The sequence below is a fragment of the Crotalus tigris genome, unplaced genomic scaffold (assembly GCF_016545835.1).
Source record: "Crotalus tigris isolate CLP2741 ecotype Arizona unplaced genomic scaffold, ASM1654583v1 scf7180000020955.813331, whole genome shotgun sequence".
Classification (NCBI taxonomy): Eukaryota; Metazoa; Chordata; class Lepidosauria; order Squamata; family Viperidae; genus Crotalus; species Crotalus tigris.
This window is the reverse complement of record NW_024098276.1, coordinates 733,745-746,557: the sequence shown is the minus strand read 5'-3', so window position 1 is coordinate 746,557 and position 12,813 is coordinate 733,745. Positions and strand designations below refer to the sequence as shown.

The 12,813-nt window shown below is 38.6% G+C and overlaps 1 protein-coding gene and 1 non-coding gene across 3 annotated transcripts; both read left to right on the top strand.

Annotated features, from left to right (window-relative positions):
* The first annotated feature begins 222 nt into the window (after nt 1-222).
* EIF5 (eukaryotic translation initiation factor 5) lies at nt 223-9,117 on the top strand. Of its 2 annotated transcripts, XM_039368907.1 has the most exons (12): nt 223-438; nt 610-840; nt 2,377-2,656; nt 2,742-2,823; nt 3,456-3,628; nt 4,201-4,312; nt 5,660-5,805; nt 6,047-6,202; nt 6,337-6,498; nt 7,754-7,918; nt 8,416-8,553; nt 8,740-9,117. In XM_039368907.1, exons 3-12 carry the CDS (start codon nt 2,585-2,587, stop codon nt 8,830-8,832), a joined length of 1,299 nt encoding a protein of 432 aa, XP_039224841.1. In that variant the 5' UTR covers nt 223-438; nt 610-840; nt 2,377-2,584; the 3' UTR covers nt 8,833-9,117. The 2 variants fall into 2 exon arrangements, with proteins under 2 accessions (XP_039224841.1, XP_039224842.1); XM_039368908.1 differs by lacking the exon at nt 223-438 and having other exon boundaries at nt 571-840.
* Nucleotides 4,457-4,581, top strand: LOC120319764. The gene has a single exon (XR_005559829.1). It is a non-coding gene; the product is annotated as a small nucleolar RNA SNORA28 (small nucleolar RNA).
* Nucleotides 9,118-12,813: the final 3,696 nt, after the last annotated feature.

Sequence of the window (12,813 nt, the reverse complement as noted above, 5' to 3'; positions counted from 1 at the left end):
CTACTTTTTTAATGCAACAGTAGCATTCAATAGTAAAGAATACGGAAAAGGTATTCGGAGAATAAAATTCATTTCTTTACATGCACTCTCTGCACGCAAGCTGGTAAGAAACCGTCCCCTCCCGCCCCCAACAGAGAACACTGACTCATTCTTCCCCTTCTGCATAACTCTCGCGACATTCTGGCTCTCGTCAAACGTGATGTCCTTTTGGGCGCTGGTATTTCTTCAATCGACGGAGTTGACAGGGTGGGAACATAGAAAGCGAATATAAGGAGAGGTCGTCTTACATGATGACTGACAAGTACCTGAAACCAATGAAAAAGAAGAACGGCGAACGATGAGCCAATACGACGAAGAGGAAGGCGTGGATTCTCCGGCGGTTGATTGATCCCAGCCTTCGCGACGGTGTTGTTCAGTCGGCGCGAGAACATTCTAGAGGTAAGTACTCGGCGGCCATTACAGCGGTGCCCCTCCCCCTCTCCTTTTTTAAAAAAACCTATCCTAATGCTGCCGCTATGGCAGATTTGATCTCGGTTTGAATTTAGGTGCGGGCGCTCCGCCGCCTGACTAACAATGCTGCCTCAGCTGATGGTCTTTCCCTTCCGGCAGAGTAACCGGCAAGGCTGATCCCGCTGATCCCGCCCGCCTCAGGACGCTTGGACCCCCCCTCCCCTCTCCTGGCGGTTGCGGCGTCCGCATCCGCATCTGTATCTCTTTAGGAAAAGCGCCCGGGTGCTCGGCGACACCCTCAGCTCCGCCATCGTTCTCCTCGTACTAATTCGGCTTCGTCACAGCCCGGGGCGAGCAGCGTTGGGTTTATGTCTGTATTGGACGAAAACGGTAAGTAAAAGAGAAGGGGAGCGGGTGGGAGAGGGTAAGCATATGGAGGGGGGCAATGGGGGAGGGCTTCGCTTTGCTGGTGGGGTCGGGAAGACGGGCAGCGGCCTGAAGAGCTGGGCGCTTGCGGGTCGTTCGCCCCCCCCCCCACATGTACACACTTGTGTAAGTGGAGGGTGTTAATATTGGTCCGTAATGGCTCGTCCCGAGTAACTTCCTGGCGGACAGAGGGGCAGAATGCTGAGTGGGGGACGAGCAGACAAGGCACTTACAGACATTGTCCTCGGGGTTTGTTACAAAAAGAGCTCGTTCTCGAGAAGGGGAGGGCGGCAAGGAGGACTCGTAGACCAGACTTCGGCCTTGGATCGAATTACCCTAAGCAGCGTGCGAGATGGGCCGTGTAGTCCAACACCTCTAAGAAAAGAAGCTTGCACACGGGGGGGGGTTGGCGGCCTCTCCTTCACTCAACTGCCGGTGGCGGTCGTTTCCCCGCTTCGCCTCCTCGAACGAACGCGCAGCTCTACAAGATGGCGGCCGCCAGGTCTTCCGCGCCTCAGTCCTCGTGATGGAAGGGGGGGCGGGCGGAGTGCGCGCTCTATGGCGCAGTTCCTAAACCCGCAGTGTGCGAAGGGGGAGGGCAGCGGGCGGATCCGCTCCGGCGCTTTCGAAGGAAGGGGCGATGGGGCGGGGAGAGGGATGAATGGCGACGACACCGCCGCCCGCTGCTGCCGCTTTGTATTTAGGGCTGACTCAGTGCTTAATTGCTGCATTTCTGAGTCATTCCGACGCTGGGTTGAAGAGAGGGAGGAGTTCATTTTTTTTTTAAGTGGGTTTTCGCGATAGCTGCATCGTAGTTTTATCTCTATGATAAAATACTAGACTTCCTTTCTTCCCCCCCTTGTAGGATTATATTTTTTTTCTTACCTCTTCATTTATATTTCATACTATAATAGACACGTGTGTAGAGCACGTGGGGGGAAAGAAGTTCGGTAGTTTTTAAATTCATCTGCTTAAGTAAAAGAATAAAAGGCATGATTTAGTTTAAATTTTTGCAACAACAATTACGTTATAAGGCATAGTGTAATCAGCTCATTTAGATATTTTTTAGAATATTTTACTCATTTTTGTTAAGAATTAGATAGTCATTGTTTCTCTCAACCTCATAGTTCCCAAAGTTCATTTCTTAATAGAGGATACCACTGAAGTAACTATTGCATTGCAAACTAATATATGGCTCCTGCCAAAATTAGGACTGGTTATCAACAACAAACCAATAAAACTTAAATGGAAATATTTTCTCATTGCTGGCTATAGAACAATATAATGTAATAAGTTATAACTGTTAACAAGCAGAGAAACACAATCTACCACTGATTTATCATATCATAGTGTTCTGACAAAATCAGCATTTATAATTCAGTATTGTTAGCTGTAAGTTTTATATTGGATAAAAAATATAGACCAGTTATGATGTTTGAATTCAAACAAAACAACAGGCGCATATGTGAAGTATAAACGCTTTCTATATTAATATTGCAGAGCTGTTGCGCAGCCATTGGTACCTGTATTGGGGAAATATAGCATACAAGCAAGAACCTCACAGCCTCAGTGGCGAAAATTTTTTCATGTCAGAGACCGAGAACTCTTGCAGTCGTTTATGTCATCACGTCTTCTCCAGACAGAAGATACCAAAAAGTTGCAATCAAAGATCTCTCCATCTTATTGATAAAGCTACTAATAAGCCAAAATGTCTGTCAATGTCAACCGCAGTGTTTCAGATCAGTTCTATCGCTACAAAATGCCCCGTTTGATTGCCAAGGTAGATATTTCACCATTTCTTTAAATGTGGGTTAAAGTTGCCGTTTAATGATGTGATATCATATATACTTAAGTTTTCTTTTCAGGTTGAGGGCAAAGGAAATGGGATAAAGACAGTTATCGTCAACATGGTTGATGTTGCAAAGGCGCTTAATCGGCCTCCTACGTGTAAGTTGTATATCATTTTCCCTTGAGCTTCATTTTATTAGTAAAAAAATATTTTTAAAGTATCTTTTTGGAACATTTAATAGTACTATAGTAAATAAATAAACAAACACACACACACACCCAGAGCCCTACTCCATTTTCTTATTTCCACCCCTTTCAGTTTCCCTTGCTTCATGGAAGTGTGAGATAACTCAATTACACTGCTATTGTCACTGTGTCAGCCTAAATACACAGTTCTGTCTTCTGCCTCATGGAGTCAGCAACTTTTAAAGCAGAGGAAAAGAGCTGACATGAATAGCTTTTATAGTAATGATTTCTATTGCGCATGGTAATCTAAAGCAATGCATAATTGTTTTGAGGCATTCTATATTAAATAGGGAATGCTTCTGCAGAAACAGTTAATTGATGTGAATTCTAACGCTTGTCTTACAATTGTAGTAAGATAATAAAATAATTATAAAATATTGCTTTTTCATGGGCAAATGGAGGAAGAAATAGCTATCCAGTAGTGGTTTGGAATTGAGTAGTGCTAAAAATGACTAAAGAAAAATAAATTTGCAGAGGTTTAGTCAGAAGTGAGTGTGGGGAGTTGATGGGAAACTTCATGACTAATTTTTCTTCTTTCTTGAAAGATCCCACCAAATTTTTTGGTTGTGAGCTGGGAGCGCAGACCCAGTTTGATGTTAAGAATGACCGTTACATTGTCAATGGATCTCATGAGGCGAATAAGCTACAAGACATGTTGGATGGGTTTATTAAAAAATTTGTTCTCTGTCCTGAGTGTGAAAATCCTGAAACTGATCTGGTAGGTGATGCTTTTAGAACGCTAAGACTTTATAAAGAAAATTATATACAAAGTTTTTTTAAAATCTGCAATGCAGTTTCAGCAATCTCAGTTTTATATTTGGTCAACCCTGAGGTTTCTCATGAGGTGGCCTACCAATGTCACACTAAATACTTTCAAGAAAGGCAGGAGATGCTTAGCTTAATATGTCTAATTAGAAGACAACATTTCAAACAGGAATACTTTGGTACTTAACAAAGAAACAGTATGTGTGACAATAAGGTAGAATGTAAATATATGCCAAAATTACTTATGAGTAAATTTGAGTAGTCTTTGTGGTAATAAGTTAAATGCTAAGCTCCCAATGTCTAGGTAGCTCTAGCATCTGCAGTAATTTAAAATAGATTTCCAGGACTGCTTTATATAAGAAAATAAAACTATCAAGCTAGTCCAGAATTTTCTACACAAGTTAGTTAGGGCATATATTGCTTCTGCTGTTTCATTTTCTTTAGAAAAGGGCTATAAAATGGAAGGAGATAGCATATATAGATATAAAAGAAATAATTGGTATTGAAACTTGCTCTCTTTGGCAGCATGTCAATCCTAAGAAACAAACTATTGGTAACTCTTGCAAAGCCTGTGGCTATCGAGGCATGCTTGACACAAATCATAAACTCTGCACGTTCATCCTTAAAAACCCACCTGGTGAGTGAATGTTCTTAATTTTGATATTTACCTATAAATGATCATTTATTTCCTACTTAATTGAGGCAGAAAACTGGAGGAGGTTTTTAAACAATGTGTGTTGGAACTGGTATGGAAAACAGTGCTATGTGGCAACTGCAGTGCAAGCAACACTCTGTGGTAGATAACTTAGTTGTGTATCTCAATTTAAGCTTGCAATACTAAACATAGCCTGGCCTATTCCAGTGGTCTTTAAAAATGAGGCCATCTGTTATACAGGCTCTAACAATATATTGATGATGTTCTCTATAAGCAAACATTCTGGAGTGGATCTGGATATATTCATGGCTGCATTTTCAACTTTGTATTATTGGCATTAAAAGTATAGATACCAATGACCAAGCACAAATACAAGTAGTACTGGACTTAACAGTTCATTTAATGACTGTTCAAAGTTACAATGGCAATGAAAAAAATGACTAGAACCGTTTTTCACATTGCAGCATCCCCATGGTCACATGATCAAAATTCAGACACTTGGCAACTGACTCATATTTATGACAGTTGCAATGTCCCGAGATCATGTGATCTCCTTTTGCTATCTTCTGACAGTCAATGGGAAAGCCAGATGCATTTAATAACCCTATTACTAACTTAACTGCAGTGATTTACTTAACAGCTGTGGCAGTAAAGTCATCAAATGGGGCAAACTCACTTAACAAATGTCTCACTTAGCAACAAAAAGTTTGGTCTCAATTGTCGTAAGTTGAGGATTACTTGCATTAGTGCATTCCAAGCGATGTGAAATCAAACCGCTTATTTAGTATTGTGCATAATATCTGTTATTTCCCATTGCTTTACTTTTTATTTTATAAATTTAAATAACCTTAATTTAGAAATTAGAATGTCCATAACAGGTTGGTTGCTGGATTACTTGAGCTAGAAATAAACTTCAGTGGGATTTCTACACCTTTGGAAAGCCTAATGTTTACTTTTTGTTACTTATTAGTCATATTCCCATTTCTCTTGCCTGTAGGAGTCTGTCACAGTCTTGTAATGCCTGTATTATAGAAAATATAAATGTCCTTGGGGAAAAAATCAGTCTAAAGGCTGATAAATTGCATGTGGAAGTTATTTGTTATATATTAAGACTGAACCCAAAGTTGAATGTATAATAGGCTTTGTAATTGGAGAAACTAAGCTTCTGTAGTTCAAACATTTGTATAGAAGCTGACTGGTCTAATATTCCAAGTATATCCAAATACTTTAAGATACAATGGCCAGCTAAAGACTGAGTTTGTAAATTAAAAATCTGGATGCATGTCTGTTTAAAAAAATATTTCATTGGACACTTGCTAATGTTCACAGAGAGCAGTGAGTCTGGTACAGGCAAGAAAGAGAAAGAAAAGAAGAATAGAAAAGGCAAGGATAAAGAGAATGGTTGTGTATCTAATACCGAGACGCCACCCCCACAGTCTGCTCCACCAGAAGAACTTAGTCCTCCAAATGTAGTGGTAAGTAGATCTGGTCACAGTAAAATGTGCAACAAATGTATGGTTTCATTGTAAACATTGTGCTTTCTTGAAGATGAGTGACCTTTTTCTGATCTAATTAGAAGGTTTTTTATTTTTATGATGAATTATTCAAGGGAATAACAGGTTTTTTTTTCCAGGAAAACACAATATCAAAGTGGTTGAATTGTTCATATTTCTTAAACTGGTAATGTATGAAAATGGTTAACTTTCTAAATTTCAGGAGGAAGAAGATGATGACTGGGGTGAAGATACCACTGAAGAAGCCCAAAGGCGTCGAATGGATGAAATCACTGATCGTGCAAAAGTACTCACATTGACTGATGATCTAGAAAGGACTATTGAGCAAAGAGTCAATTTACTATTTGACTTTGTTAAGGTATTTCAGATAAATGGAGTGTTTTTCTCATTTCAAAAACTTTTAAGTTGAAATGAGATAATTTCAACTAGTGAAATAATTTTAACTATTGAAAAATATATTTCTTTTAAAACAAAATGTCTTTTTTGTTCCAGAAAAAGAAAGAAGAAGGTGTCATAGAGTCCTCCGACAAAGATATTGTGGCAGAAGCAGAAAGATTAGATGTTAAAGCTATGGGCCCTCTGGTGTTGACTGAAGTCCTCTTTGATGAAAAAATAAGAGAACAGATAAAGAAATACAGGCGTCATTTCTTGCGTGTAAGGTTTTTTTGTATGTCAAAAACATTCTAAGATGATGGGAGGGCTTTCTGCTTCCTGTCTCAATCTGATTCACTACAGAATGTATAGAATTTGTTAAATTTTAAATTTTAGCTTCTTGCACATGCAGTTTAATAGCACAACAGGGTGTAGTATTGAAAATTTAGTTTCTAGACCACAGGTTGGGAACCTGCGGCTCTTTGAGCCTTCCCCTGTGGCTCCCAGCCTCCTGCCTTTGCAGACAGAGAGAGGCAATTGCGCTTCTCTCTCTCTCTCTCTCTCTCTCTCTCTCTCTCTCTCTCTCTCTCTCTCTCTCTCTCTCTCTCTCTCTCTCTCTCTCTCTCTCTCTCTGTGTGTGTGTGTGTGTGTGTGTAAAAGAGACTGCACTCCCAGCGTTCTCCGAGGGGCTGAAAAGCTTACTGGGCGGAGCTCCTCCCTTTGCTACGTCTCTGCAGGAAGCAGGAAGGGCAGGAGAGAGCTAGCTAGCCCAGCTAGGCTGACTCAGGAATTCTGGGAGTTGAAGTCGATGAGTCATAAAAGAGACGAGGTTGCTTACCCCTGAGCTTGTTGGACAACAGCTTGAAGCTTGCCAGGTGAGCAGCAGATAGGAGGGGGAGAAAGAGAGAGAGAGAGAGAGAGAGAGTGGGGGAAGAGGAGTGGCAGACCAAGGGCAGATAGAGAGGGAGGGAGAGAGAGAGAGACCCTTTTGACATCTAAAATGAAGATAACACTGCATATATCCTTTTTTTACCTTTGTGTGTATGTAATTTTATTCTTTTAAAGCATTCTCTTGGCGACCATTGTTTTAATAGTATGGATATTCCCAATAGTCATATTTTTACTTTTTTTTTTTTTTTTGTGTGTGTGTGTGTGTGTGTGTGTGTATATATATATATATATATATATATATATATGTACGTGTACACACACACACACACACACCCCTCTAATAAAGGTAAAAAAGGATATATGCAGTGTTATCTTCATTTTAGATATCAAAAGGGTTTTGTGGCTCCCAGTGTTTTGTTTTTGGTGGGAAACGGGTCCAAGTGGCTCTTTGAGTGTTTTGGGTTGCCTACCCCTGTTCTAGACTGAGCAGGTAGGACATGGAAGTTATCTCAATCTAAAAAGAAGTATTTGCATTTACCCAGCTTATTTTATTTGTGTGAAATATCTCTTAGCTTATATGATTAAGCAAGTGGGCTACACATGCTAATACAGCTTTTTTCCTAATATGTTTTGGTTCGCGTTTTAGTTCTGCCACAACAACAAGAAGGCCCAGAGATATCTTCTTCATGGCTTTGAGTGTGTAGTAGCTATGCATCAATCGCAGCTGATTTCTAAAATTCCACACATCCTGAAGGAAATGTATGATGCAGATCTTCTGGAAGAAGAAGTCATATTGAGCTGGGCAGAAAAGGTCAGTTTTTACAAATTAAGGCAGCTCTTGCAAGCTACATTAATCCCTACTATTTGAAAAACTGCTTGCATTGTAGGATTTGTGCTTGATAGTACTTCATTGTTGATGCTAAAAAGGAAAGGGAAAAACCACACTCTAAATGTAATCTTTATAATGGAGGGGCAAGCACAAAATACATTGGTATTTTCTGGTGATTACATTTATATGGCATTTTTGATTATTCTAAATGTTGGGGTGTAGAAAAAGTTTTTGAGTGAAGTAGGGCTAGAGCTTGAAGTAGCTGTTTTTTGTTTGGAGCACCTGTTTTCCATTCAAGGTAAGATTTCATGGATAGAACGTTCCAACCTTGGAACTAAATATTTCATTCAATTGAAGCAGTTAAAATTTCACATTCTAATCATTTTGTGTATCCTATACAATTCTATTACTTCGGTTTAAAATACCATGCTCATAAAACAAATCTGCATAAATTGTTTAAATTTTTTTTTGTTTTTTAGGCTTCAAAGAAATATGTTTCTAAAGAGCTTGCCAAAGAAATTCGTGTCAAAGCAGAGCCATTCATTAAATGGCTGAAAGAAGCTGAAGAGGAATCATCTGGCAATGAAGAAGAAGATGATGAAGATGAAAACATTGAGGTGAGCTTTAAATAAGTGCTCTTTACCCACATGTATTGTAAGCTCTGATTTGAAATATCTAAATGTATGTTAACTGAAAAGGAATTGTTGCTCCAGTGCTTTGCTCATTTTATAATAATTACATAGAGATAAAAAGCCTCAAATATGTAACAGTGTTACTATGAATAAACTTGTCTGTTTTTGCAGGTGGTGTACTCAAAGACAGCCAGTGTACCTAAAGTTGAAACAGTGAAAACTGCAAACAACAAGGAAGATGACATTGATATTGATGCTATTTAAAATGAATCTACCTAGTTTCCAACTTCTCTGCATCTCTTGCCAGAAGTGCAACTTTGTGCACAAGCTATAATAGCTATAAACATCGTGCTATACTTCTTGAACTCAAATGTATGTTACCATGACTGGTATTTGTAACTAAGCTTAACAGATGAGAGGAGTTAATACACCAGCAGACTGATCTAAGTTTGCTTCCTGGCATGTTTCTTTTAAACTTGTATTGGACATAAATACTTGGAGCACATTTATACAGTTGTGAAAATAAAGGATTTGGTTTTGGAATCTTCAGTTCCGACACATTTTAGTGTTTTTTCTAACCTAATGTGGGCAGTAATCAAAAATTAGGTTGTGTTTGTGAGCCCATTTAATTCCCATTTGAGCATCTTTTGTTTTCTCATTTGGTATATGGAGAGGAAAGTAAACTGGGGACATTATTATAAAACCTGTCTAAGATACTCAGTGGCCTGGCATAGATTAGTATATGGTTGGGATATAATCCATATAAAATGACTATGAAATCATGATAAATTTATGCTTCAAAAGAAAAACTGAAATTTGTGGCCAACTTTTGTTAAATTTTTTAATTGATGTTCTCCAGCTATCTTAAACGTCTTGTCTGGAGATTCTCGGTCATCCAGATCATGGTTGTCCCAAAGGCGCTTTTTCAAGAGGCAACTGGACTTTCTTGTTTTTCTTTGAAGATGTTTCGCTTCTCATCCAAAAAGCTTTGAAGAAAAACAAGAAAGTCCAGTTGCCTCTTGAAAAAGCGCCTTTGAGTTAAATGCCTTTTCTTTGGGAAAAAAAAAAACCTTGCAGCTGCATATAAAGCATACAGAACTAGTTAGTAGAAATATGATTGTCCTATGCAAATAATTTGGGTATGTTCCCAAGACTTAGGCAATTGTGAGGACTGAATTCTTTTAAAAGGCTTATTGGGTAATGCAGGAAAAATTAGAACACTGATCTAGTCACTAGATGTTTGTTTAAATTGGTAGCATTTCAATACAGAAAAGTATTGTAAGGAAAGTTACAAGTAATATTCTGGTCAGTACTAGTAAGCATTTAAGAGCAAAATAGATGTATTTTCTTGTGCAGTACAAATCTCAAGCTAGTTTTATTTATGAGGGTAATGGGCAATGTTCACTGAGGGTGAAAAGTTGGAGAAGCCAATTTAATTACAGTATGTCCCTTGGTTAAAGATGACCCATAGTTAAGAATGAGTCTTGTAGCAAAATCTGAGTTAAATACATGATGAATCAAACACACAATGGCCTAAGTTCATTACTCAATTTTCCTTATACACTATTACATAATGCTTTTTGGCTTAACATACAAATTTGACTTAAGGATAGGCCATAGGAACAGAAATCTGATTCCTAAATTGGGGGTTACCTGTATAAATATTTCAGGCTTAATATCACAGCAAGAAAAATTGTAGGAACAAATGAAGATTTGCTAAATCGGTAACTGGCAGAACTATGAACAAATCTACCCTAATGTCGCGATGCATGATCTTGTATTACTGAATTGTATAAGGAATACTCTTCCCTGCTTTTTAAAGCTTGGAACATAAGTAGCTGGTTATTTTATTTAATTATATTCTAAAATGAAAAATTTGGAGGTAAAGGTTGTTTCAGGGTTAGAACTTTCCATGATGGACTGTTTTATACACCTAAGTAGTTCTTTTCTCTAGCAAGTTCAACTTTGACCAATTAAATCACCCAAGAGCAATCACTTGCAGTCAGTGCATATACAGTTCTCCCATCAAAGCTACTAGTGAGCACAAAGAAAACTTACATTTTAAATCAAAAATCATGACCAAAAGTACATCACATACTAGATTATCCGTGGTTCAAAAGCAAATCTAGGAATGTTGGTTACAGGGTTTTATAATAAAGTTGGAAGGGACTTGGAGGTCATCTAGTCCAACCCCCTGCTCAGGCAGGAAACCCTACACCATTTCAGACAAATGGCTGTCTAGTCTCTTCTTTAAAACGTCCAGTGTTGGAGCATTCTCCACTTTTGGATGCAAGTTCCATTGGTTAATTGTTCTGTCAGGAATTTTCTCCTTAGTTCTAGGTTGCTTCTCTCCTTGACTAGTTTCCATCCGTTGCTTCTTGTCCTGCCTTCAGGTGCTTTGGAGAATAGTTTGACTCTTTGTGGCAAGCCCTGAGAAATTGGAATACTGCTATCATGTCACCCTTAGTCCTTTTCATTAAACTAGACATACCCTTATATGTTTTAGCCTCCAGTCCTCTAATCTTTGTTGCTCGTCTCTGTACTCTTTCTAGAGTCTCAACTTTTTTACATCATGGTGACCAAAACTGGATGCAGTATTTCAAGTGTGGCCTTACCAAGGCATTGTAAAGTGATATTTATACTACATGTGATCTTGATTCTATCCCTGTTAATGCAGCCCAGCACTGTGTTGGCTTTTTTGGCAGCTGCAGCACACTGCTGGCTCATATTTAAGTGATTGTCCACTAGGACCCTGACATCCCTCTCACAGTTACTATTATTGAGCAAGGTACCCCCTATACTATAACTGTGCATTTGGTTTTTCTTTTGGCTGAAACAACCATAGAAATCCTGGAGTAGTTTTAAATGGCAAGTATACATATATGGAAAGACACTAAATATTAGCATAGAAAATTCTTCCACCTTGGCTTTTTGCTGTTACCTAGATTAACTTGGTTTTGTGCCTATTTACATTAAAACTACCCAGTTTCATTCTGAGAATGGTCCAAAACACAAATTGGCCCTGGACCAGAAAAGAATGCATGTTCTTACCACAGAAATAGCTGAACCAGATCCCTTGGAAAAGTAACCCTTTGTCCCAACATTTGTGAAAAATCACTTTTTTTTTCAAAGCTTCTACTGTAACAGGGAAATTCTGCAATTATTTTCTACTCAACAACAGAAAAACAGTATCTCATTGTCGATTTCAGAAAAGTCAGGCACAACCACACACCTCTAGGTATTAATGATTTTGTGGAGGTTTTTAGCAGCATCAAGTTTCTGGAAGTTCAGGTACCGAATAGACTAGCTTAGTCACTCAACAGTGAGACACTGATGAAGTAGGCACAGCAGCGCCTGCATTTTCTGTGTTGCATGAGAAAAGTACATCCTTCTTCCCTATCCTTACCACTTTCTACAGAGGGATGACGATGAGCATCCTATCCTATTGCATTAAGCAGTGTTTCTCAACCTTGACAATTTTAAGGCATGTGGACTTCAACTCCCAGAATTCCACAGCCAGCATTGCTGGCTGTGGAATTCCGGGAGTTGAAGTCCACATGCCTTAAAATTGTCAAGGTTGAGAAACACTGCATTACAGTCTGATTGGAAGCATTACTGCTTCAGACAGGAAGGCGGTGCAGAATGGTGAGTATTGCAGAAAAGATTATTGTCGATTCAATTCCTTCTATCCAGGACATAGCATATAAGCAATGCTTCAAGGTCCTCAGGATTGGGACACTACATATCTTCTTCACAACCTGTTTTCCTTGTTATGTTCTGGGAGGAGGCTTTGTAGTATCCGAAGCAGAGCATCCAGATTCAGCCACAGTTTTGTTCACATACAGCATCAACCTTGTGAACTCAAGTTTCCTCTTTCTGCTATTTATTCAAAATATACAGTGATTAATATTCATATGTTGTATGGGGTAGGTATGTTTTTGTGTATATAGCATGTATATATGTGTGTTATGCATGTGTATGGGAAGATACATACTTTTGAGAGCAGGCAACAGAATTTCATTTTTAATGTGGGCCAGTGTGCTCATAGTAAAAATGACAATAAAGGTTATCTTACCTTACCTTATCATCTTATCTTGGGTTTATTAATGTATTACCATGTTAATTATAATACATTAAGTATTAGGACTTCAAAGGTATAATTAACTTTTATTTTTTAAAAAAATATATTTTATTTTTAACATAATCACCTTCATTTTTGGTAAACAGCGTGTTGTCTGGGTTTAT

Excerpts from the sequence above, each read along its gene's own strand:
- EIF5 (XM_039368907.1), top strand. The coding sequence starts at position 2,585 with ATGTCTGTCAATGTCAACCGCAGTGTTTCAGATCAGTTCTATCGCTAC. Across the intron at positions 2,657-2,741 it reads TGCCCCGTTTGATTGCCAAG|GTTGAGGGCAAAGGAAATGG; the intron begins GTAGATATTTCA and ends TTTTCTTTTCAG. Across the intron at positions 2,824-3,455 it reads GCTTAATCGGCCTCCTACGT|ATCCCACCAAATTTTTTGGT; the intron begins GTAAGTTGTATA and ends CTTTCTTGAAAG.